This window comes from Rana temporaria, chromosome 11 (assembly GCF_905171775.1).
Source record: "Rana temporaria chromosome 11, aRanTem1.1, whole genome shotgun sequence".
In the NCBI taxonomy this organism is placed as follows: domain Eukaryota; kingdom Metazoa; phylum Chordata; class Amphibia; order Anura; family Ranidae; genus Rana; species Rana temporaria.
Genome location: NC_053499.1, coordinates 146324046 through 146350864, shown reverse-complemented (window position 1 = coordinate 146350864; position 26819 = coordinate 146324046). Strand labels below are relative to the sequence as shown.

General features: G+C 42.2%; 1 protein-coding gene across 1 annotated transcript in view; it reads left to right on the top strand.

Annotated features, from left to right (window-relative positions):
- Window positions 1-26819, top strand: part of LOC120917823 (BTG3 associated nuclear protein) — a 440239-nt gene that overhangs the window by 55862 nt on the left and 357558 nt on the right. The window contains 1 exon segment of the mRNA XM_040329379.1: window positions 2359-2558. Within this exon segment, the coding sequence (XP_040185313.1) occupies window positions 2359-2558 (200 nt within the window).

Below are 26819 nucleotides of genomic sequence, written 5' to 3'. Positions count from 1 at the left end.
AGCATTTACTTCCTGGAATCCATGTGCCCTGCAGGGGTGTGTGCTTAGCTGAGAAAACTCCCTCATCGCCTCCTGAAGACTCCTGGGATTTATAACATAATTTACCTAGGCCTGGAAACCAGGAATGTAAAACAAAAAAGTAAATATGATATACTTTCCTATCTATTTACTAATGCTAGCAGTATAATGATTAAAAATAGTCAATGTTTATTGAGAAAATGAAGTTCAGTTTAAAGGGTTCAGCCATGTCCTTTCTTTCCTTTCTTTACTATAGACTGTGCATATTATGTTCCTGCAGTCTCTCCTGGTATGTTTTATCCCTCAGACCTTTCACCGTTTTTGTTGCCCATCTCTGGACTCATTTTATATTATTAAAATCTTTACGTATGTGAGGTCTACAGAAAATCTGTATAGAAAAATCAGGACCTCTTTTCTTCCCACTGGTAACTCCTCTGGTGATAATAAAAGATCTATATAGGGGAAGTTGGACTCTTACTCCTGCCGTACCTTCCTCTAATAATATCTAAAGATTATATAGAGGAATCGAGACCTCCTTCCCCCAGCTGGTGATCCCTCTAGTGATATAAAGATCTACATAGAAGAATCATGACCTCCTTCCTCCAGCTGGTGATCCCTCTAGTTATGCCCAGAATTGTATTCACTTTCCTCACAGCCAGGACATACAGTTTTCTAATTTCTTTGCGATCATCTAAAAAAAGGACCCCCCCAATTCTTCTTGGTTCTGGCCAACATTGTAACTCCAGTATCTTAATCTATATTGTACACTATTCAAGGATCCCTTTTCCAATGTCACCCTTCTGCCTCCATGTTGCTTTTTTTTTTAATAATAAGTCAGTGTTGTTATATTGCTTATTTATTGTCCACCTGAGAGGACAACATGGGAAGCTATGAAGTTAGACCAATAAACAGTGGAATAATCGTCCAGGTTTTGCAGGGTGGGATTGGTGTGTGAATTACATGTGAGACAGAATTACAAATATCAGCAAAACAGTTTACATACACTATGTTGCCAAAAGTTTTGGGACGCTATAATAGTTGAAACTCTTCTGGGAAGGCTGTCCACAAGGTTTAGGAGTGCGTCTATGGGAGTGTTTGACCATTCTTACAGAAGAGCATTTGTGAGGTCAGTCACTGATGTTGGATGAGAGAAGACCTGGCTCAGTCTCCACTCTAATTCATCCCAAAGGTGTACTATCAGGTTGAGGTCAGGACTCCGTGCAGGCCAGTAAAGTTCCTCCACCCCAAACTCGCTTATCCGTGCTTTACAGGAAGGGACCATCCCCAAACTGTTCCCACAAAGTTGGGAGCATAAAATTGTCCAAAATGTCTTGGTATGCTGACGCCTTAAGAGTTCCCTTTGTTGGAACTAAGGGGCCAAGCCCAACCCCTATCCCTGAAAAACAACCCCACCCCTAATCCCCCCTCCACCAAACATTAGGCATAATACAGTCAGGCAAATACTGTTCTCCTGGCAACCGCCAAACCCAGACATGGCCATCAGATTGCCAGACAGAGAAGACGTCTCCACTGCTCTAGAGTCCATTGGTGGCGTGCTTTACACCACTGCATCTGACGCTTTGCATTGCACTTGGTGATGTAAGGCTTGGATGCATCTGCTCGGCCATGGAAACCCATCAATAAAGCTCTCTATGTACTGTTATGCTAATCTGTTATTGTGCTACACAAAGTTTGGAGGTCTGTAGCTATTGACTCTGCAGACATCTGCACACTGCGAGCTTCAGCATGCGCTGACCCCGCTCTATCATTTTATGTGGCCTAAAACTTTGTGGCTAAGTTGCTGTTGTTCCCAGTTGCTTCCACTTTGTTATAATACCACTAACAGTTGACAGTGGAATATTTAGTAGCAATGACATTTTATGGATGGACTTATTGCACAGGTGGCAACCTATCACAGTACTACGCTTAAATTCACTGAGCTCCTGAGAGCCACCCATTCTTTCACAAATGTTTATAGAATCAGACTGCATGCCTAGGTGCTTGATTTTATACGCTTGTGGGCATGGAGTTGATTGAAACACCCAAATCCAATGAGTTAGAAGGGTGTCCAAATACTTTTGGCAATGCAGTGTATATGTGTTTCATCTGTCTATTAGGCTGTTTGCCTGGATCGCTGCTTTAAAGTCAGTACTAGCCCTATAAAGATCAATTCTGTAACTTTTTCAATGGTGGTAGGAAGTTAGGCTGGACAAGTTAGGTTTGACTGCATCAGCTGTTATTTAATATCTTAGGATATATAAGTTATACCAATAGGCTTGGTTTTATTTTCTGCGTGAACATTGCTGTTCGATCTTGAAGAGCGGTGCTTTTCCTTTGCAGTCGTTCCTGTACTCGATCAACCAGACCATCTGTCTGAGGCTGGACAGCATCGAGTCCAAGCTGCAGGTTCTGGAGGCCACTTGTAAATCACTGGAGGAGAAACTGGATATGATCATGAACAAAAATCAAAACCCCATCCAAGTACCCATGGTGGCGGGATCACCACTTGGAGCCACTCAGACGTGGAACAAAGTGAGATGGTAGGAGAACAGTACATCCAGCAGACAATAGCCACAGTTTGTTACTGTTTGTTTTATTTATTTGATCTGTTTTGTTTACAGTGTTTATACTTTAGAATGTGCATGCCTATTAAATAATTCTTTCTTAATAAGAAAAATTTAGTGTTTAATCTAACTTATCAATTCTCATCGCACAAGACAGCCTTAATAGTGTAATAGTGATATTGTTCAAGATTAATTCACTCTGAACTGGTCTTTAAGTTTCTGCCAATGCTTGCAAATCAAAGCAGAACTTCAGGCAGATATAAAAGACACGAATGAAGATACTTCTGTATTTATTCCTACATCAATAAATGTATTTTTTAAATGCAAGCATTGTAAGTAGAATATGGCCTAGTGGGCATGGAGCCCGAGGGCTTTCACACTGGAGCGTTGCGCTGGCAAGACGCTGAAAAAAAGTCCTGCCAGCCGCATCTTTGAGGCGCTGTCGGAGCAGTATATACAATGGGCAATCAATAGGCAGCGCATGCGAACCGTCGGCAAAGCGTCTCTGCAGCGCCGCTTTGCCAGTGGTGTTCGGCTGCTAGTGGGGGTTAAAAGCGCCCGCTAAAAATGATGGTAAAGCGCCGCTAAAAATAGCTGTGCTTTACTGCCAACGCCTGCGACGCCCCAGTGTGTAAGTAGCCTTAGGCTGGTAAGCCCCCACATATATAGTATATTTCATCTATGCATTTTCTTTTTCTGGAGTTTAGCTTTAAAACATTTAATGGTTCAGTAAATCCTAGGCAACAGGGGATCTCTGTGCTCGGGTTCTCGGATCTGTCTACCAAAACGCAGCCATTAGCATGGAATTTTACTCTTTAAATGGCATGACATCACCAATTTCAAAAGAAGTGAGACTTCTGTAGAGAACATTGTCAGGGAGATCTCACACTGAAGTTGTCTAAAGATATAAGATTTCTGCTTGCGATTCCACAGGATAGTCCATTAGATTATTAGTATTTTTATGTTTGTACAGGATTTATAAACCGCCAACAGCTTACGCAGCACTTTACAATATATAAAGGGGGGGTTGTTGTAAATTACAATACAGTTCCATACAAAAGGAATAGAAGGGCCCTGCTCATAGAGCTCACAATCTAAAGGATTCCACATAATAACTGAACTATGTGTACTGACAATTTAGTTCTATAAATTCTTTTAATATTAAAGTAACATCAACTTCAAAGAACCAGTTTGATCTCTGTTATGTGAAACCTTGCCAATACGGTGTAATTATTCACCCTATATGGTGCCATCATATTGTAGAACACTGTACAAAGCTACACTAAAAAAAAAAAAAATTGTGAGTTATGCGCATATTTAATACCAACACCTAAGTACAAGTATTCCATTTTTTTTATTTTCGCATTTAAAATATTATAAAATGATAATAAAATTCTTCGGGTCAATCCGTAAGGAAAAAAAAATCCATTAAAATCTCATAGTTCCATTTCACACATCACAGATTTTCTTGCATATGGTGATTTTTATCCAGTGTTCTTCTTGGCACAAAGCCTACTTTTTCGAGGATGCATGCTGTTTAAATGGCAAGAATAATCTCATGGAAAATGTATATATCATCCAAAGTTCCAAGATTATACATATATTGTTTGCTTATTATAAAGTAATCCTCGAACACAAGCTTGTAATGGATTATAATGAATTACGGTATTTACTGACGCATGTCTAATTATTGGCAAAATGTTAAAAGATCACCCATCACGCGTTTTTACTGTGTTTTTTGCCGCAATTTTGTACGGGTCAAAAGGTCACCAATGTAAAAAGCAGAAAAACTTCTGTAATCTGCCCAAAAAGAAGCTCATGTACTTTTCTGAGCTTCAGGCTTTTTGCTTCAGGCGACAGAAACACTCAGATGTGAACAGGGGCCATTTAAATGGATGGGATTTTGCTTGTTGGGCGTTTTGGAACTTTTGAGATGAGCGTTTTTTACGAGCCAAAAACGTGCAGGTTTGAATGGGCCCTTAGGGTGCAGATTAAGTGTTTAGGACTCATTTATAAGGTTTGATTAAGTGTTACGGTAGCATTTAAGAAGGAGGAGGAGTCATTATTAGGATTAGTTCAAAAAGAAGCAAGTGCTCACTGCTGAAACACATTGCATTATTATATCGTTTTAATGCGTGTTAAAAGTTCACCTTTAAAAAAAAAAAAAAAAAAAATGTTTTAAATGCACATATTTTTGAAAAATTCAAGGTTCTGATTCCCGCGGGACTGGGCGTTCCTATCCCTGGGTTAGATGATTGAGGTCTGGTGAAAAACTTCCAATGGCGCATAAAGCGCGTCACCAGTTTTCTGTAAATAGCCGACCTGCGAGCCGGCGCATTACAGCGCCTGCGCCCGCCGTGTAGCGCTGACTGCGCAGGCGCTATATAGAGCTGACTCGCAGGTCGGCTATTTACGGAAAAATGGTGACGCGCCTTATGCGCCATGGGAAGTTTTTCACCAGATCAATCTAACCCAGGGATAGGAATGCCCAGTCCCGCGGGAATCAGAACCCGGAAGCCGGGGGGAAAATAACAATATAACGGTATGTACGGCGAAAAAAAAAAATACATGCATACTGTACATGTCGTTAGTATGCTGGATGTAATGTTAGATAATTGTTTTAGGGTGAACCTCCACTTTAATTGAAAATGACCAGGAGAGCACATCCATCCAACCATGGTCAGTTTTCTGGTCTGTCCTCCAATGGTCAGACTTGTGATGACATGACCAGCTGCACAGCTCTTCACTGCTTTCTCCTGCTGACACATCTCTCTGCAGTCTACACACACACACATATATATATTTATTTATATACAAATGTTTTGCCATACATTTCTATTTTAATCGGAATGGGTTGTTTTACAAGGTTAGGGTACTCAAATACTTTAATACAGGCATTCAGAAGGCAGCACATCGCCTCCGAGCTGTCTGTCAACCAGCTCTAAAAAGCAATCCACCGTGGTCCGCTTTTCATATTGGTCAAAAGTCTTGCCACAGATGTAAATGAGGCCTTACAGTGCAGATCAGCGCCTGTGCTCTATTAATTTTATTACATTTAGATTAGAACCATTTCAGTTTTTTCCAACTGAGGAATAAAAAGGATATTATATGCAGCAGGCAGCGTGAACGCTTTTTGATTAAACTTTGATAATGTCACTATGACTCATGTTGCATAGATGGCTGCTTCTTCTGCTTATATTCTGTGTTTGCCTGCTGTCTTTGTTTCCGAAATTGGCTTTCAACATGACTTCATGCACTAATATATTTATTATTGTAACATCACATACGGCATTTAAAAGCATAAAAGATAGATCAGAAATGCCTAACTACAGTAAACAACAAAACCGCATCTATTGTACCTAGATTGGTTTATAAACCTCTAGGGATCATGTGAATAATGTGATCCACCTTGACTGATTTAATTCTCCTAAGTCATATTTCCCGAACACTGACTGATGGGTTTTTCTCAAGGGCGCTCACAAAGTCACAAAGTTATATGTACATAAATGTATTGTTTCTTTTTCATGTCTTTTTTCCCGTAAGTCCTCTCTGTCATGTTCAAACAGTGCTCGGCATAGTACCCTAGAGGCTTTCATTTATCCAGTCACTTGCCACACATTGTTCCATATTTTTGCTAGAGGAAAGTAACTTAATCAAGTTTTTTTTACAATTCAGCCAAATTTACTAAATCAGGGATTTCTTGCTTCTTAAGGCTCAGTTCACGCCTAGGCGTCCCAGGACTGCGGGCAGAATCGCAGCGATTCTGCCCACGATCCCGAATCACGGCAAATGGTGGGGCGCTCTTGCGATTCACTTCACTTCCAATGACACCCGGATTGCGGCGTGATTTTTCCACAATTTTCGCCCGATGAATTGCGTTAGAATCGCGATTTCGCACGCCTAGATGTGAACGGAGCCTAAAGTTTGCCATACATTCAATTTGGATCTTTGCAGACAGTGCAGTTGATGAACAGTTTTCTTTACCTGTCGGGTACATGTAAAACTGGCCATACACTATGGGCGGAAGGAAAAAAGAAATGTAACACATTCCTCTATCGATGTTAAACAGTGGATGGATGTGGGCTCGTTCACTCCATGCCTGCATGAAAACTCATGGGAACTGAAGCTAAAACCGTGCAGATTTCACTTGCAGAGACATCAGATTTTATGCATGTCCGTTATGTGCTCTATTCACACAAATATTAATGTCTTGTCAGTTTCTTTTCCCATTTATGTTGCAGATTCCTGCACAGGAAAAAACGTGCATGTTGTGGTGTGAACAGGGCACTTAGAGAACAATTGTTTTTTGTGCCCTTGCAGAAAAACTGACGTCTCTGCACCATGGTGTGAACGAGGCCTGAATCTCCCGTTTTGCCTATTGTATAGTGATAGTTGCTGCAAAGGTGGCTGTCAGAATACCTGAAGGGTGTCTGCATTTCAATCTAATGCATCATGATGAGAAAAATGCAATTTTTTTAATTGGTAATTAAAAACGATGGTGTGTGGGCTCCAGAGCATTTTTCTTGATGAGAAAAATGGCCATTAAAAATTTAGAACCTGCTCTATTTGTTCTCATTGTTTTTCACGTCGTCGTTTTTTCTCGTCGTGAAAAACGGTGATGTTTAGGCTTTAAGGACGGGGGGAAAAAACGCGCATGCTCAGAAGCAAGTTATGAGAAGGGAAATTTGCATAATCGACCCAAAGCGTGGCGCCATTTGAATGGAACTTCCCCTTTATAGTGCCGTCGTACGTGTTGTACGTCACCGCGTTTTGCTTGAGCATTTTATTTTTCACGATCGTGTGTATGCAAGGCAGGACAAGAATCACTTTGAGAAAAACATAGTTTTTTCCATGACATGAAAAACGGTCGTGTGTACGCAGCAAAAGGATGTTTGGTGTGAGGGGGAGGATAAGGCCACCCATGTAACAAATTTTGACCGAATCATTTGGAATCAGATGAAATTTGCATAGTGTTCATCTTTTCAGAAAAGGTGAACTAACACACTAGGCCATGAGTGCTCAACCTGTGGCCCTCCGGCTGTTGTGAAACTACAAGTCCCATGAGGCATTACAGGCCGCAGACAATTACAAGCATGACTCCCAAAGGTAGAGAGGCATGATGGAGATTTGTAGTTCCACAGCAGCTGGATGGCCACAGGTTGAGTACCCATGCCATACACCCTTCCCACCCCACCTTACTCCTGCTGCACCAACTTCTGGTGATTCCGTTTCACCATTCACACTGCTTGGTGCAACAATCCTGGGGTTGGAAAACCACCCTGTTCTTCCTTTCCTAGGGTTTCCAGGATGGATCAGAGCGGTTCTGATGGGTCAGTATTAGTACTTGACTGTGCTGACCAATCAAAACCAGTCAAACTGTATCACTCATGTAGGTAAGTACAGTGTGAACTGGGGTGGGGGTGAGGTGTTAGGTCACCACTGCATTAGCAGAACAAGTATAGAAAAAGTTTGTTTGCAACTGCAGCAGTGGCAGCCCGTCGCGCAAATAACATACACTCATGCATTGCATGAGTGTATGTTATTGTGGCCAGCCTATTCAGATAACCGGACATTGGGCGCCGATTATCTGAATAAGGACAGCTGGTTGGCTGTGCAGAAGTGCCTATCAGAGCCAGCAGCAGCCCTTCAGCTCCCGGATGTCTTATCCTCGGAACGTAGTGGGCTACGTCCCTTGGATAAGACTGACGGCCGTCTCAACCAATCAGGTTCACTGATTCTGGTTATCAGTAACCTGATTGGCTGAAGCATCATCGAGGGCGGCAGAAGACATCGAGGGACCGTGGAAGGAGGATGGCGACAATTGATGTGGGGACATTTGATGTGGAAACAATTGATGTGGGCACAGTGGGGACAATTGATGTGGGGACAATTGATGCGGGCACAGTGGCGACAATTGATGCGGGCACGGTGGCGACAATTGATGCGGGCACGGCAGCGACAATTGATGCGGGCACAGTGGCGACAATTGATGTGGGCACAGTGGCGACAATTGATGGCATGGCACAGTGGCTGCATTTAATGGGCACAGTGGCTGCCTTTGATGGGCACAGTGGCTGCCTTTGGGCACAGTGAGGCTGCAATTGTGTTTTTTTTTTGTTTTGTTTTTTCATTTGTTTGCGCCCCCTAAACATTTTGAGCACCAGCCGCCACTGAACTGCAGTTTAAAAAAATATAAAAAATAGTTCTATACCTATGGCTTATAACCTGGATTATATATCACCAGGTCTCATAGTTTGGTTGACTGTGTACAGTAGTTGTATATCATGGGTGACTCCACCATTTCACAATGGTGTACAAGTAAAGAAGTTTCCACCTTTCTTGTTAGAAGTAGGAAGCCCCTTTAGGATTTGGCTGTGTAGTGATTAGTTGCTGCTTTATTGAAACTGTTTGTGATCAGCACAGAAAGCACAGCCATTGGCTTAAGTCTTTTCATCTGTTCTCCACTCTATCCAGCAAATAAGGTTTTATAATTTGGCGAAGAGTGCAGGACTTTTTTGTGTATGTTGTACTTTTGACTGTCTGAGCATTGTTGGAGTAGACTCATATCTAAAGCCCAAACGTCTGTTTTTCTTATATTATAATCGCCATTAGAAAGAAGTTAGCATTTCTTCCCACCCAGTGATCCTTTTGAGGTAAATATTATTTATCTGAAAGGAATTTTGCACATGGCACATTTCTTACTGCTTGTTGTCCTATGCCAGGGATATGCAATTAGCGGACCTCCAGCTGTTGCAAAACTACAAGTCCCATCATGCTTTTGCCTCTGGGTGTCATACTTGTGGCTGTCAGTCTTGCTATGCCTCTTGGGACTTGTAGTTCTGCAACAGCTGGAGGTCCGCTAATTGCATATCCCTGTCCTATGCGATAATTTTTTACTGAATTACAGTATTTAGTTCGTTTTCATACATGTATGTGGGGGAAGCCATATTTTCTTATTTCTTATACACTGCCTTCATTTGTGATTTACTGTGCTGCATAACTCCTCTTTTACCGTAATGCAGTAAAGCATGTTTGTTATTCTCATTGTCAAATCTAAGGAGGTTAATCCTCCGCATTGTGTAAAAAGGCTGTTTGATAATGTCTTCTATGATCCTCCCATTCTTTACTGTTATCAATCCATCTGTTGATAGAACAGATGCTGCACATGCTCAGTTCGGTGTGTATAGCACAGGGCCAATCAGCACTGCCCAGACAGAAAGTCAGGGGTCATGCAGCCTCATAGGACAGTCAGAGGTGCTTTAACCATTCCTCGGCTGGATACTGATAAAAGTCACAAGACTGATAATGAGAAAAGGTATTTGGCAGATTATATTTATTAAAATAATTGCATTTCCTTGACCTGTGTACTGTGGGAGACCAGACATAGAAAATGCAGAATCCAGGGTTTAGTAACATTTTAAGGTAAAAAAACTTTTAATAGTAGCTCCTTTGTAGCACCCCAAATATTTGTCTGATCTTAATCCAACACTGTGCACGTCTGCAGCAGCTTATCTCCCCTCTCCAAGCTTATACAGGCTTGGCTGAGAGCAGCGAAAGCCATTGGCTCCTGTTGCTATCAAAACCTGTGAGCAGAGAGCACGGGGTGGCGCTGAGCCAGGCTGTGTTTCTGAATAGACACATTCAGTCTGGCTCAGGTGGTTCAAGCATGCATGAAAGCGGCTTCCTATGGTGGGTACTTGGTGGGCGGGGGAGCCAGGAGTGGGGGACTCCAGAAGGAGAGGATTGGGGCCACTCTGTGCAAAAACATTGCACAGAGCAGGTAAGTATGACATGTTTAATATTTTAATATGAAAAAATAAATAAAGCTTAAGGCTTCATTTCCATGGACGTTTTTACAGCCACTTTTCTGAGCGTTTTTTGCAGCTTAAAAACAGCTCTCCATGTTAGTCTATGGCCTCATGCCCACCATGATGTTTTTGAGCTGTAGATGGCTGAGCCGTTTTTAAGCTGCAAAAAAAAACCCAGGACCAGTGCGTTCTGAAGCTCCCGCTTTAGAGCTGTAAAAACGCCAGACGTTAAACGCTCAAAAAACGCGCAAAAACGCTACCGCTGCGTTTTTGAGCTCCAGCTCAAAAAAATAAAAAAATGTAAAAAAAAAAAAACATGGACAGGCGTTTTTAAGCTGTAAAAAAGGCTAAACAAAGTGGCTGTAAAAACGTCCATGGAAATGAAGCCTAACAATCACTTTAAACGTGGTGTGGTGTTAGCCTTGAATTGCATTCACAGCCTGCATTTATCACCCACCAGCCGAAATTAAAATTAAAGGTACAGTGGGTGGATTTGTCTGGAGGTGGAGATGCAGAACATCTGAATGCAATTTGCTGAAATGGTCTAATGCTTCAAAAATATAATTATCACATTCTAATTCTAGCTGCAGACTTCCCTATTTAAAACTGTGAGGGGACTGCAATTAAGAAGGAAGTAGTTTTAGAAAGATTATCTGTTGGAATCGCCTTTTGTGTTTTTCAGGGGAAGAAAAGGTATCACCCGGAGGAAAGTGGGCGGTAGTTACAGTTGGGCATTTGTGGGTGTCATTATGTAGTATCAGCTGTGTTTTGATGTCATTTTCAGATGTATGTTTACATCTGCCGGTAAGCTGAGAAGCTGAAGGGGCCGCATCCTTGTCTCAAATGTACAATTGATTATAATATTTATTTCCGTTTTGTATCAGGATGAATCCTTCTCCTAGAGGGAATAATGTGATATTGTTAGTGGTCATTGCAAATGTTTGCTTTGTTGCTCATTAGGGACACTTCATATTAACTTGATATTTTTGTTTATATAATGTGTGCTGGTTTGAATCTGTTTATAAAAGCAGAAAATTCCTTGTTTTGTTGAATCAGACAGAATAATATACAAGCTGCTCACTGCTGAAGGACTACAAGTACCACAGTGTGCTGTCCCCAAACATGTGAATATACAGTTAGGTTCATATATATTTGTACACAGGCACAATTTTCATACTTTTGGCTCTGTGTGCCACCAGAATAAAATTTAAACGATACAAACCAAATTAATTTGGAACGTGCAGACTTTTAACTTTAATTCAAAGGGGTTGTACGTAAAGCGGTTGTAAACCCGCATATACATTTTTTTTATTTTTTTTTTACACCTGCAAGGCAAAAGCCATAATGAGCTAGTATGCACCGCATATTGGCTCATTATGAAATACTTACCTCGGAACGAGGTAGGGAACTTACCTGGTCCACGCCGAGCGTGTCTTCCGGGTATCGCCGCTTCAGCGCTGTGATTGGCTGGAGCGGCGATGACATCACTCCCGCGCGCGGGAGATTTAATTTCGGCATGGGTCGGCGGGGCCGGCCCTTCAGCCGAGGATCCCCCCTGCGCATGCGCCGCTGAAATCATCGGCGCATTGCGAGGGGAATATCTCCTAAACCATACAGGTTTAGGAGATATTCTTTATACCTACAGGTAAGCCTTATTATAGGCTTACCTGTAGGCAAAAGTAAAAAAAGTGGGTTTACAACCACTTTAAATATCAATTACAAATTTTAGGAACTGAAACCATTTTTATACACCGTCCCCCCCTCAAATGTATTTGGACAAATGAATAATGAATAATCACAAATAAAATGAATATTTTGTTGTGAATCCTTTACTGGCAATGAGTGCCTGAAGTCTGGAAGCCGTGGACATTACCAAAGACTGGGTTTCCTCCTTTCTGATGCTTTGCCAGGTCCTAACTGCAGCTCTCTTCAGTTGTTCATTGTTTGTCTTCTGCCTTTATCAGCATGCTCAATTGGGTTGAGATCAGGTGATTGACTCGGCCATTGCAGAATATTCCACTTATTTTCCTTCAAAAGCTCCTGGGTTGCTTTTGCAGTGTTTTGGATCATTGTCCATCTGTACTGTGAAGCGCCGTCCAATCAACTTTGCTGCATTTGGCTGCATCGGGGCTGACAGTATATCTCTAAACACTGCAGAATTCATCCGGCTGCTTCTGTCACATCATCAATAAACACCAATGACCCAGTGCCTCTGGAAGCCGTGCATGCCCATGCCATCACACTGCCTCCGCCATGTTTTACAGATGACGTTGTTTGCTTTGGATCATGAGCTGTTCCAAGCCTTCTCCACATTTGTTTTTTCCTGTCATTCTGGTACAGATTAATCTTAGTTTCATCCGTCCAAAGAATGCTTTTCCAGAATTGGTCTGGCTTTTTTAGATTTTTTTGTCAAAGTCTAATCTGGCTTTTCTATTCTTCAGGTTTATGAATAGTTTGCACTTTGTGGGTAATATCACCCTCTGTATTTGCTCTCGTGAAGTCTTCTTTTGATTGTAGACTACTGCAGCGTTATTGTTCATTTCTGTCTTAATGAATAAATGGAATTTGCTAGACCACACCTTCACTTCTACTTACATTTCCCTGGGCCCCTTCGGGTTAACAGAGGGGGCCCAGGAGGTGGGGAGCAGAGGAGGGACTTTTTTAATTTTTTATTTTTTTTATTTTTGGGTGTAGGTGGGAAAAACAGTGCTGCTTTTTCAGGGGAGTGGGTGTAGGTGTGGTCGGGAGGTGCCGTCTGGAGGGCTGTATGGGGCACCATGATTTCTAACAGCGACCCTGACCCTAACCCACCTCTAGCTAATTGGCAGTAAAAAAAAAATATCAAAATTGTCAAAGTACCGTACTCGCCTAAGTCCCCATGGTCACGTTATGTGCTGGGTCCGCAGTTTTCTGTATAATGGGAAAGTCCTTCTTTGGATTGTTCCTCCCACCAGCTATGATCTGTGTGTATTGCATATAAAAGCACAAAGGCCCGGAGATGATGACACTAGGTGTTAAATTTGTAATGTAATCAAAAGAAATTATATTAAAAGATTTATTCAACGTGCTGTTAAGGGGTAGGGAGGAAACGGTAAAGGCAACTTTATGCCCAGATGAATCTTTAAATTTTTCTTAGCTTTGCATAGATATCTAATGGTTATTTTTTTCCTGTAGACCCCTCATGCAAATACATTTTCATCCAAATAATAGTTAGGTTGGCAGCGTGTATACTAGATGCTCACAAGCTCTTTTTGAAGTTTTATAAGTTTTGGATAAGTAGGGCCAGGCAGCTCCGGCTTTTTATGAGCAGAAAGACAGCGGCAGAGGATGTGCTGGAAAATAGCTAAAATAATGGCTTTTCATTGAGCTCTTTTTCCAAGGAGATGGTGTTTTGAAGCACGCTCCAGCTATTGTTCTGTACAAAACTCCCTGTTTCCCTGCACTCATTCCATACGTTTAGTTCAGTTTATTGCAACCGGCTCCAGGAACGCTGTATGTAAAATGTACCACATAAAAGGACAATTAGGAGTAAAACACAAGTTGATGCAATATATAACAGAAGAATATAAAGTTAACAAAGGCTTGGGTAACATTTTAGAATGTAAAATATTAGATTGGGTGAACAAAAAAAACTAAATTATGCCCTGCAACATACCACCATAGCAGGAAGCTACACATTACTATTCCATCAGGCATAAAACAACTTTTAACTTTACCGCTAAGTACTCTTCGTCCAGCATCTCTCAATGACACTGTTTGCCTCGTACTGGGGTCTAAAGAATAATTCCAAGCTATGGCATATTATATATAGTTAAATTGGTCCTTGGACAAATGTGACTGCGTATATGGCATACCAGATAAATGCTGCTGAAAGCTGGAAATCACTGAAGTAGACCGACCACCACTACTCCATGGATTTCCATCTGCTTCCGGGCCTATGCCGATTGGCTGGCTGGATACCTTGTGAATTCGGGAAGTCCGATGCTCAGCATGGGCACCATTCAGAGAATGCTTTGCATTTTTTGAATGAATGCAAAGCATTCTACGATTGGATGAGGCAGCGAGCATGATGTCACTGCTTTATCTTTCCACCTTGTCCAGTTAGAGAGCACTTTGCATTCAATCAGAACATGCAAAGCATGCTCTGATTAGTGCCCATGCTGAGCAGCTGACCTGAGTTTTCAGTGCAGGAGAGCAACCCCTCAGCGTAGGACCCAGAATCAAGTGGAGACCACTGAAGTAGGGGTGTATACTTAAGCGTTTTCCAGCTTCAAACACCATTGGTCAGGTATGTTTATATATGTAGTTACATTGTTCCAAGCCGTGGTCCATGCTGGGCCAATGTAACTATGTACAACATGATGATGGCTTGAATTATTCTTTAACCGTTAAGGTTAATTAAGTGGCATTAAGGGTAAAACGTGTCAGTGAGAGGAGCTGGGTGGATTTTTCTCAACAGTGCTGAAGTAATAAAGTTGTTTTATGCAAAATGAAACAGCTTTCTGCTACATTATGTGGACTGGTTTGGGAAGATCTGATTCCAGAGGTGTGAACACCTGCAAAAGAAGTGGTGACGGCAATGAATCTTCGGGCTTGTTCACACTGGACAAAATTATTAACTCTTGACAAACGCTCCCATAGTGTTAATGCGCTTTAGTATGGGCGTTAAACTCATGTTAATGGACTTTAGTGTAGGCATTATCAACCAGAAACATAGGCATTAGACTGGCATTTTACAAGTATTAATGCTTTTAAAACGGTACCCAAAAACCCTATGCATGGTTTTGACGTGTTTGATCCCTGTTAACTGCTCCACAAACGCCTATTTTTTTATTTACAGGGAAGTGACATTACAGGAAAAAAACAATCTGAGGTGTGGCTTGTCATGCTGAATGTTTCCTGTGCATACTCCATTAGCAGGGAAGGCAGCAGCATGGATTCCTTTACTATGCTTTCTCTCATGTTATGCCTCCTGTAGATGATGATTTATATAGAGACCTCTCAGTAAAACAAAGAAACATAACATAAAAGAACCATCATCCGAACATAATTTGAATAGAAATAAGGTTAATTTGGGACCCCAGAGACCCAAAGAGACAGAGGGAAGTGGGTGAGGGCTAATGGACTATGTCGGTACTAGGTAAGTCAGTTATGAAAAGAGTATAGTAAAGGTAAAAATGGGGGCGTTCTCACCATCAATTTACACAACTGTGTGAGATCCTTGTCTCCACATTGGGCTTAGGCTTTCCCAAGGCGTTAATCTGTTTTTTTCAGGTAAGACTCGCAGTGTTTGCATTGTCCCCTTGAATTCTATGTTGTACAACATTTTCCAATGATCATATATATATGTGTTTTTTACTTGAGTGGTTTTGTACATATGTGCCCATGTGTACACAACCTGTAATGTTAATAATAACAATATATTGTCATTTTTTAGACCTATATCTCCTGACGAAGCTACCGTGAGTAGCGAAACTAGTAGAGATCCTGATCTATACGACCCCCTCCACCTCATCGCTGCCCGCAAACCAGGGCCTATATACCATCTCTATGATGTGTTGGCTGGTCGTATAATCCATTTTGTTTTAAACCACTATTGTTGTAATTTTAAAATACTGTGTATTCCTTAAGTCTCTTATGTTATGTTTTTATGTTTTAATAAATTGAACTTTTTTACCTTTACTATACTCTTTTGATAACTGATATACCTAGTACCGACATAGTCCATTAGCCCTCACCCACTTCCCTCGGTCTCTGGGGTCCCAAATTAACCTTACTGTAAATGATGCTGATGATTGGCTGAGCAGAGGAAGAGAAGGACAAACAGGTGCTATTAGGTACATCCAATTTTCTCTTAGAGATAATCTAAAGGGCACTTTCATGTCCTGTATCATCATTTACGCACCTACCCTCAGAAGTTCAAGTCAGCCATTTTCAAGCAGCACAAACAGGAAGTGCATAGAAGGACATGACTGCAGGACACTCTATGCTCTCCTCTATCTTACATGGCATTGTGTGACATTATATTCCTCCTGCATGATTTTAACGCTGCGTTTGTGGAGCGTAACTATAGACTTGAATGGGAGGCTTCAAACTCCTCCAAACTCAACATGAGATTTCAATTTTGAAGCAACACCATAGTATCGTTTGCATAGGTGTTTGAGGAGCTTTAAACACGACCCTCAAATGCCTACTTTCAATGCCAGTGTGAACTTAGCCTTATAGCGCTACTTGGGACACTGTGTGAATAGTAAATGCCTTGCAAAGTGTAAAAAAAAATTGTATCAAAGTGGTTGTTAGAGTCGGTTCACACTGGGGCGACTTGGGATCCGACTTGAGGTCGCCTCAAGTCGTCCCAAGTCACGCTGTAGAGAAAAACAATGTAAGTGAATGGGAGCGGTGTTAATACACACTACCTCCTCCAAGTCTGATCACTGTCTTAACTGAATCGACTTTCCAGGAAGATAACATACATTTCTCAGGCAAACCTCTCCCTCCCCCTCCCTCCCCTAGAGCTGATTGTTGTTTGATTGGCCACTGGAAAGTCTCCTGTCCTGGAGACGACTTCAAGTCGTGTTGTAAATCGCCCCAGATCGCCCTGTGGTTCATGCTCAAGTCGTGTCGGAGTCGCCTCTGAAAGTCGCGCTGGAAGTCGTGTCGCCCTAGTGTGAACCGACTCTAAAGGTTCGTTTTTTTATTTTCTAAATAGGTTCCTTTCTTGCTTTCAAGAAACTCTTTCACTTTGGCCATTTAGGTCAAGTGACAAGAAAGCTCACCCTTTGACTTTGGCTCCATTGCTCTGTCTGAGCCATCCCAGAACCTGATGCTTCAGGTATAGAGGGATTGTTTGACCTCCTGCCAGGATGCTGTGCTTGGGCCTGAGCAACCATTCACCAGGCCTGATCACTGTCACTATTCTTAAGTAGTGGAAATGTTTGGCCAAGTTAACTGGTGATTTCCAGCAAGTCTGAATTTTTGGGCCAAGAGATTGGGAGGGAATTAAGCAGTGTACAGCTAGACTGTTAGCTAGTATAGCTCTCTTTGTTGATTTGTGAGACCTGGACCGTGAATGAGCTGTCATTTTCACTTTATCGCGGATTGATTTATGTGCAAAGCTCAGATTATAAAAATAAAATATAAAATTCATGCAGTAACAACGAAACTTCCAGTTTTATGAATTTTTGGCTGCGTTGGAGGATTTGTTATTTTCTCTTGTGAATTGTTTCTGGACGATGTTAGTAGCTTTATATTCGCACTCATGGATTTGCTGTCATTTAGTGACGTTCTAATTCTGAATACGTTTTGGTGAAGTCTTTCATAATTCGTCACGTCACAAAACCTATGTGCGCCCAGCCCTTGTGTGTACAGTTCTTCCTTTATGTGGTTCCTTTGCTATAGCTGTCATTCAGATGGCGTGCTTATTTTAAGTACATCAGAGATGAAGTGTAGATTACATGCATAAAATACATTCTTGGAGTACATCAGGTTATCAAGTTGTTTTGTGTTTTTCGTGTAACTGTATTAGAAACATCTGGACTTTAGTCGATGGCTGTTGGCTTAAATTTGTTTTGAAAAATAAATAAATATAAGAGACTGTATCAAAGATGTGAAGCAAGCAGCTACTCCCAGGCCACATATAAACTATAAAAATATATATGTATAGCAGAAAATCCAAATGTGGGGTTGCCACATTTAAAGTGTTACTAAACCCAAGAGCCTGCATTCACTATATCTGGTCTCCCACAGTACACAGAACATGGAAATTGAATTATCTTAGTAAATATAAACTAAACTACCCTTTCTCATCAGCAGTATATAGCAGTCTTGTGACTATCAGTGTCTGGTTAACGTTTATAGGAAGAGTTTTTATACTCTGTCCTATGAGGTTTCAGGACCCCTGACCCACTGTCTGGACAGTGCTAATTGGCCCTGTGCTGATCACATGCACTCCCCCAAAATAAAATAAAAACCTTTTTAGCAATGCACACCAAAACGGAGCAGAGTGATTTCAAAGGCTATGTCATATCAGGAGATTAATTGGGGACAGTGGCAGAAGGGGAGGATCAGAAAAGACCAGATCAAACTGACTTTTGAGGCCGCGTACACACGGTCGTTCCAAACCGATGAGAATGGTCCGACGGGCCATTTCCATTGGTTCACCACTGAAGTGGTCTGATGTGCGTACACCATCGTTCCAAAAACGATCGGGTCAGAACGCGGTGACGTCAAACACACGACGTGCTGAATAAAACGAAGTTCAATGCTTCCAAGCATGCGTCGACTTGATTCTGAGCATGCGCAGGTTTTGAACCGATGCTTTCTATACTAACCATCGGTTTGGATCGATCGGGCAGCGGTCCATCGGTTCGATTTTAAAGCATGTTTTAAAAATTTGGACCGAAGGTAAACAGACCGATGGGCTATACACACGGTCAGTTTGGACCGATGAAACTGAACCTCGGTCCATTCTCATCGGTTTTGTCCGACCCTGTGTACGCGGCCTTACACAATGCGGAGGATCATTTTGAGGCATTTGAAAATGAGCACACAGTTCAGCATAGTCCAAGGTGATCTCCCTGCATGCGGCACAAGCATCTAAGATTGGCCAAAGTGTGCTACGCCTTTCGGCTATCAAACACAACAGCTTGTAGAGAGTGTTGTGTCCCACCTCTGGGGAAAAAAATTACACTTCTTTGGCTTGCCTTTGCTCTCCTCTGGAGTCCAGCCCTGAAATTTATTGGACTTTTGTAAACAATAAAGTAATTTTTTTACAGCAATAAATACAGTTTTTTCCTCTCTTTCTGAGTCCTTTTTTTTTATGAGTACTAAGTGACAGTTCAGGGCCTATAAATCGAAATGTCCGCTCTCCTGCCATGGAGTACAGTAAAAATCCAGTGACTAACCCTCGGTGTATCCTTTCGGGGGAACAGCTGGCATTGTCTCCTATAGTTCAGGCCTGAGTGTTGCAGACAGTTTATCTGGCAGTACTAATGGAAGATAAAACCGCAGGGGAAAATGTGTTTTACTTAAAGATGCTTTCGGCTCTCGTAAAGCAGGGAGAATAGAGATTGGTAGAGTGCAGCGAGTTATACTTCATAGTCTTGTTTTAAAAAGTTTTGACGGAGTCCAAGCCAGCAGCAAAGTTCACTTAAATAACTTGGCTTTACAAATTTATTTCGATTTTCACATTCCCATCAAAGCTCGGGGGGGGGGGGGGGGTTGGTGTATGATTTAACAGAAGATCACTCAGTGTGATTATTAGTCATGTTTAAATGTGGAAGTGTTGATATGGCATGATTGTATTTTTTTGCATCTTGTGTGTGCTTTCTCTTATACAATTTTTTTTTTTTAAGTAAAGTCACTTGGCTATACTTAGAGGAATGTTTTTAGAACTTGGATGTTCTTAAAAGAAGTAGGAAATCTGTTGAAGCTACAGCTATTATTGAGCCACATTTACCCATCATAACAGGCTAATCACTTTCTTCACCCTGGTATTAAGGGATGTTTGTTGGGTTTGGCTTTTTTATGTGTTTTTTTCGCAAAACAACAACTTTTTTTTATACCTCGGAGAAAGATTAGACTATCTTTTCATATTTTTTTGGTGAATCTGTGTCCACAGTGAGGACATTTCACCTCAATTCTTCTCTGTGATACAAGATGTGTAAACAAATCTTCCCAAAATATAAGAACACGACCGTTTCCAATACTTAAAGCGGTTGTATAGTCCCCAAAAGTTTTTTTTTTTAATCACCTGTAAGGCAAAAGGCATAATCAGCTTGTATGCACCGCATACTAGCTGATTATGAAATACTTACCTTAGAACGAGGCATCGGTAACTTACCTGGTCCATGCTGAGGAAGATGACATCTTGCCTCAGCGTGTCTTCCGGGTATCGCGGCTCCAGCGCTGTGATTGGCTGGAGCGGCGATGCATGCGCGCCGGAGACTTCAATTCGGCAAGGTCCTGCTGCTGCCGGTCCTTTAGCCGAGGATCCCCCGCATGCGCCGCTGCAATGCATGCGCGCGCGGGAGACTTCTTTCCGGCAAGGTCCGGCGTCTGCCAGGCCTTAAGCCGAGAATCCCCTGTGCGCATATGCTGTTGCAGTCAGCGGCTTATTGCGAGGGGAATATCTCCTAAACCGTACATTAATGTGATAGGGTCCTAAACAAATGTTACATGACTAGTCAGTGTGTAAATCGGTTTCTGTGCCCACAAAGGGCATCTGGAGAATAAGCAAGGAGCACAGGATTATGTTGGATATGGCCAGACTGCTTGGGATTGGTAGCTTGGGCTCAGGTCTCTGTTCATGCGTGAGTTTCCTCCAGGTTCTCCGTTTTCCTCCCACCACCCAAAGACATGCTGGTAGGTTAATTGGTTCCTTGAGGCCAGGGACTGATGTGAATATATAATAGATATTCTGTATGTAAAGCACTGTGTAAATTGACGGCGGCATTTAAGTACCTGTAATAAATAATCAGTAAACACATGGCTGTTATATTGTATCTGAATTTCAGCGATCAGAGTATGCTCAGAGTTTACTCCAATGATAGGAATGAAGAAACTCATGGCAGCAGGCTTTTACTAGAGGCTAGAATTGAAGTCACCGCTTAGAAGTGCTGGGACTGTCTGCTGCTATCTGGACACTGGGATCACTGGAACTTGTGGTGCTACCCTGACACAAGTGTAATCTTTGCTGAAGTTGGTGGAGCCCCTGGATTGCTATGTGACCCATGCTTTTTTTTTTTTGCCACCCTCATGCCTTCTGCCCTATTGTTTGCTGAACCCCCCCCCCCCCCCCAATAAACATCCAAGATGTTGGGTCCTGTGTGCTTAGCCTCAGTGTGCTCTTTTTATGCTCCTAGTTTGTTCTCTCTGCAGAAGATATGTGACCGCCAATACCTTTCACTGAACCTAGGGAGCCTTTTTAATATTTGTACATGATGATCTAGTCTAAGAACACAGAGGTACCTTCCCAGCCGTTGCCATGTACATAATTGTAAACATTCCTGGGAAACATCAATTTAATAGCTTTCCTGAAATCTATTTTGTATCATTAGACACTGAGATTCCATCATTTCCCTTTTACTTCCTTGTCCCATACTTGAACCCTGGCTCTAAATTGTTTTATAATCCTTTACAATCTTTCATTTCTTTCTAATCATTAATTTGCCCCTTTAAGGAGGCTTGGATGACGAGAGACCTTCCACTGCAGCTCTGGCAATTGTGGCGAACCTCCTCCTGAAGGCTGAGATCTTTTTTCCTTGTCCAACAAACAGTAGAGTGTGATTTATTAGAAATCCTGGTCTCTGATTTGGTTGCCAGTTTGCAGAATTGAGACTTCATTTCCCGCTGACTATTTGTGGAAGGATTTCGGGAGGCATTTGTGAGTCCATAGGACCGCTTTCAAACTTTCCGTGTTTGTGTTGAAATTGAAACAAACTGAAAATGTAACATGGCAAAAGGTTTGGTGATCATCTCAGAGGCAGGACACAGGAAAATGCAGCGATGAGTAAACTGAATGAGCTCCATTTTTCATTTTAGTTTGCTTCATGAGATAAAGATGGCAAAGATATATTGAATTATTAAGATGTTATAATTAATACAGAGTCCGAAGGGAAAAAGATAGTTCCTTTGATTTATTGCATTTCAACATTATTGTGTGTTATTAAATAGAGGTCAAGATGCATAGACATCAATATACTTTCATTAGTAACAGTACTGTAAGACTTTTAACTATTTACGTTGCTTCAAAGTACATTATGCGGCAAAACATTTGTGGACCACATTACACCTACGGTATATTACCTTGTTTGACATCTCGGGGGAATATGTTATTTGAGACTCATCAGCTCAAATCGACTACTGCACCCTGCAAACAGTGACTCGGCAGCTGAACACACCTTCCTTACTTGTCAAAAATTTGCCACAGCTTCATTATACAACATAATGGCTCAGCTCCCCCGTCTCAGCAATGACTCGGTAGCTCAGCTCACCCTGCCACAGCATTGTCACCCAACATAAAGGTCCAGTTCCCCCCCTCTCCACAATGACTCATCAACTCGGCTCGCCCTGTCACAGCATCATCACCCAACATTATTGCTCAGCTTACCCTTCTCTCATCTCTTCACAATGACTCATCAACTCAGCTCGCCCTGCAACAGCATCATCACCCAATGTAATGGCCCGGCTCTCTCTGCTCACACCTCTCAGCAATAACTTAGCAGCTCAGCTCACCCTGCCACAACATTATCACCCAACATAATAGTTCACCCACCCCCCACTCTCCACAAGGACTCATCTACTCGGCTCACCCTGCTCCCATCTCCCCACAATGACTGATCTATTCGGCTCACCCTGCCACAGCAACATTACCCAAAATTATGTCTCGGCTCCTCCTGCTCCCACCTCTCAGCAATAACTCGGCAGCACAGTTCACCCTGCCACAGCATCACCACCCAAAGAAAGTCTCAACTCCCCCTCCAACAATGACTCAGCAGCTCACCCAATGTAATGACTCAGCTCTCCCTACTCCCACCTCTCAGCAATAACTCAGCAGCGCAGTTCACCCTGCCACAATATCATCACCCAACATAATGGCTCAACTCATCCTGCTCTCCCCTTTCAGAAATGACAGCAGCTCAGCTCACCTCACCTCACCCTGCCACAGCAGCTTAGCTCCCAATGCTCCCCCCTCTCAGCAGTGAGTCAGCAACTTGGTCCATCATGCTTCCCCCTCTCAGCAATAACTCAGTAGCACAGCTCAGGAGTAGCCCCCGCTTAACTCGCCTCAGGAGTAGCCAAATTAGGAGGGAATTACTTAATTTACTTCTTGTTAAAAATATTTAAATGTTTGAAGTTTTATAGTCTGGGTACAGGTTCACTTTAAAGGAGTGAGGGCAGCAGGGAATCTCATTTGACTTTAGTTTCATTTTATTGTTCCCCAAAGCTGTGATTCTGATATCCATATTGCTGACTTTCACTATAGTAATACATTGAAATGAGAAGCTCAGCAGGAATTCTAATTGCCTGGAAACCGCTGCTTATATACTGTATGTTCAGTGTCGCTTTGTAAATCCAGTAAGTGTAATGTGGTGTTTCATTCTTGTCCTATAGCCACAAGACATTCTAACTGTAACTGCTGAAGAGATTTAAAGGGCATTTGAGGTAACTTTACATTAGCAGCACTCAGTGTAATGTACAGTTCCCCAAATATCTCAGACGTTCTGCTGGCAGCTCTGTGATTTTCTTCAGATAGGTAAAGGAATTGTAGCTGATCGGGGAAAGGAATTTTAGCTTGGTGCGATTTACTTCCAGAAATGGTCGGAGGGGTCAGAGCTTTTTCTTTTGTTATAGGAATACTTTTCATGTTAAATGGTGTTAACCACCTCATTGGCAGAGCTGAATACAACATTTCTCCCAAATGCAGGAAAAGGTGTATTATGCATCATTTTAATACCGTCTCGGTTTGTACTGTTACAGGAAATATTTTTTTAGTCTCCTCAATTACTTTTTTTTATTTTTTTATTTGGAATGTGAAAGCTTTCAGTCTGATTCCTCTTCAAAAACGGAACTATTGTATACTGTTTTTACTTCCAGTATAGCATGCCATGATGCAAGAATACATATTTTAAGTAATTAAAGGTAAACATCACCCAAAACAGATATTTCAGTCTTAGATGGACACTAGCAGTCTGCATTGGCTGCCATCTTTCTGCATTCTCAGGGATTCTAGTGGTCATATTTCCCTGCAGTAGAGTCTGTATCGACAGGCTTTGGTCTTTTTTTTTTTTTTTTTTTTTTATAGCAACCATTTGACATCAGGTTAAGATGCTTCTGAGATTATTTAGAATTTATTGGGAGGTGCATTTGACCTTCTCCTGACCTACATTTGACCTACTTCAAGCAGGCTTTGCATTCTCATAGACTTGTATGGGGATATAAAACCCATTTGATGCAAACACAGGGCATTAAGGAGGTTGTAAACGTGAGGGGAAAAAAAGAAAGAAAAAAAAAAAAAACACCCTGTAAGACATAATAAGCTAGTATGCAATAGGTCATTATGAAATACTTACCTTTTTTTTTTTTTTTTTTTTAAATGAAATACTTACCTTAAAATGAAGCCCTGCAGCAGCGCCTGCACACCGCTAAGACGACCAGTGTTTCTCCCGGGTTTGCGGACTCCGGCGAACCCTGATGACGTCACTCCTGCGCATGCACGTGGGAGCGTGCCAGTCAAGGCACAGGGCTCTGATGTAACCGCACAGATGGCCGTTCCTTCAGAGCGAATGCACCTTATTATAGGCTTACCTGTAGGTGCAATTAATAAAGAAGACTTTACTTCCTCTTTAGGCTGCATTCACACCTGAGCGTTTTGTCACCTGAAGCGCGACGCTCCAAAACGCTAGAGGGGAAAAAATACATTATTCTCTATGGAGATGGTTCACATCTCCACTACAAAACGCCTGACGCCGAACGCCTGAAGCCCAAACAAGTTCTGGACCCTTTTTGTCGCTCGAATTTGGGCGTTTGGGCGTTTTACATTGGTGACCCTAGACCTATAAAAAATCGCGGTAAAAAGCGCCGCGTTTTGTCGCGGCAAATCGCGGTAAAAAACTGACGCAAAACGCTACGCTCAGGTGTGAATGCAGTCTTAACAAACCATATTGACAGTGCCTCTCACAGCTGAACTCCCAAATTATTTGCTCAGATCCTTTATCATAGCATGACCCCATCCTTTGGCCAAAATTGGGAAGCTTGGAGCCTGCTAGGATTAAAATAAAATTCATAATATCATTAAAACATAACCACAGACAGTTTTTTTTTTTTTGTTCTAGTTTTGGAAAAGGCAAAAAATCCTTTCTGTCATGATCTTTTTCTGGTCTCTGATGCCATTGGGAAGATTTTCCCTCACTTCCTTTGCTTGTGACACATACAAAAGAATTGGGGGGGAGTAGTTGTTACTGTGCCAGGAATGCACAGACAGCAAAAAAACAATAATCAGAAGTTCTGATTCTTCCCCATTCCGCTAAAGATGTGCTTTTGTCTGTGCAAAGTCACAAATGTCTGACACAGATCCTCCCATTACTGAGGAGATGCTTCCACATGCCTGCAACAGATGGCATCATCCAATCACTGGACTCAAATGGATTCAACTGAATGGGGCTCTATTGCCTATAAAGTCAAAAGCTCTCACAAATGTCTGACTCTGTTGCAACCACTCAGCTTGTGGCTTGGTACAAAGCTGCAATGATGCAGTCTGATAACTGAAGGAGGGAAGACTGTAAATGCTTCCTTCTGCCTGCAGGAGACAGATAGCATAATTTCAGCCTGGACACGGTCACTGACTGGCAGGGCTGGACTGGGACAGAAATTTGGCCCTGGACTTCATCCAGACTGGCCCACTTTGACAGGTCTCTCCCATGGTGGCCGACAACTCCTGCACCCCCCCGGCCACCCAAGCCCCCTCTCCCCCTTCACTAGCCGTTCTACTTTATTAGAGTAGAACGGCTGGTACTCTTATAGGCAGTACCAGTGGGGAAGCTAGACATTATTTCACCCGGGGCAAAGAATCCGTTCGGTGCCTCCCCTTATGGCACAAGATTAGGCAGAAGTGAGAAACTCCCACGCCATAGCTGTTGAGTCAGTTGTCTGTCCCCTCCCCCTATGCTCCTCTGTTGTCCCCCCTGCTCCTCTGGTTCTCCCCTTGCTTCTTTGTTCCCCCCAGGTGAGTGCTGCGGGGAGGGAGAGACAGAGGAGCAGAGGGGGGCGGCAGTCTGCTGTCACTGAAGCCAGCCCACTGAGCCATCGGCCCAACGGGAAACTCTCTGTAGTCCCAATGGCCAGTCCATCCCTGCTGACTGGTGTCTAATGATTTTTTTTGAGAAGTTTTTTGCTGTGCTGTATATTGTGACATCTCATGAAGTTATTTGTATAGACTTGTAAAGTTACTGCCAGGTTCACTTTTTTTAGTTTTTATTGTAATTACTTTATTGTAGATATATTGAATAGAAGCACATATACTAAACCAAGGAAAATCTACTTGCGCTGTGGGTGGGAATCCATTTTCCCCACAAGGGTTAGACGGCAAAGATTAGGAGCTGAACTATGTATTACTACTTGTTTTGGCTCATTTGATTGTGAAAGATAATGATTACTTCAAATCTACTTAAAATCTGCTACAGATTTTCATTCCTGCTCAATTATATTAAATTGTGCATTTACAGAGCAATAATGATTATTCATTGTGCGATAGTGTTTGTGAGGGGAGGGATAAGGCCCATACTCTCTTTGCATTGACCGTTGATCTGTAGACAGAACACACACCCTCCACATACCGCGGGTCAGCTGTCTGTGTGCGCTAATGCAGTTTCCCAGGACCTCTCACTTTGTGTATTACCTCTTCACTCCCGAGAAAATTCTTTCCATTTAT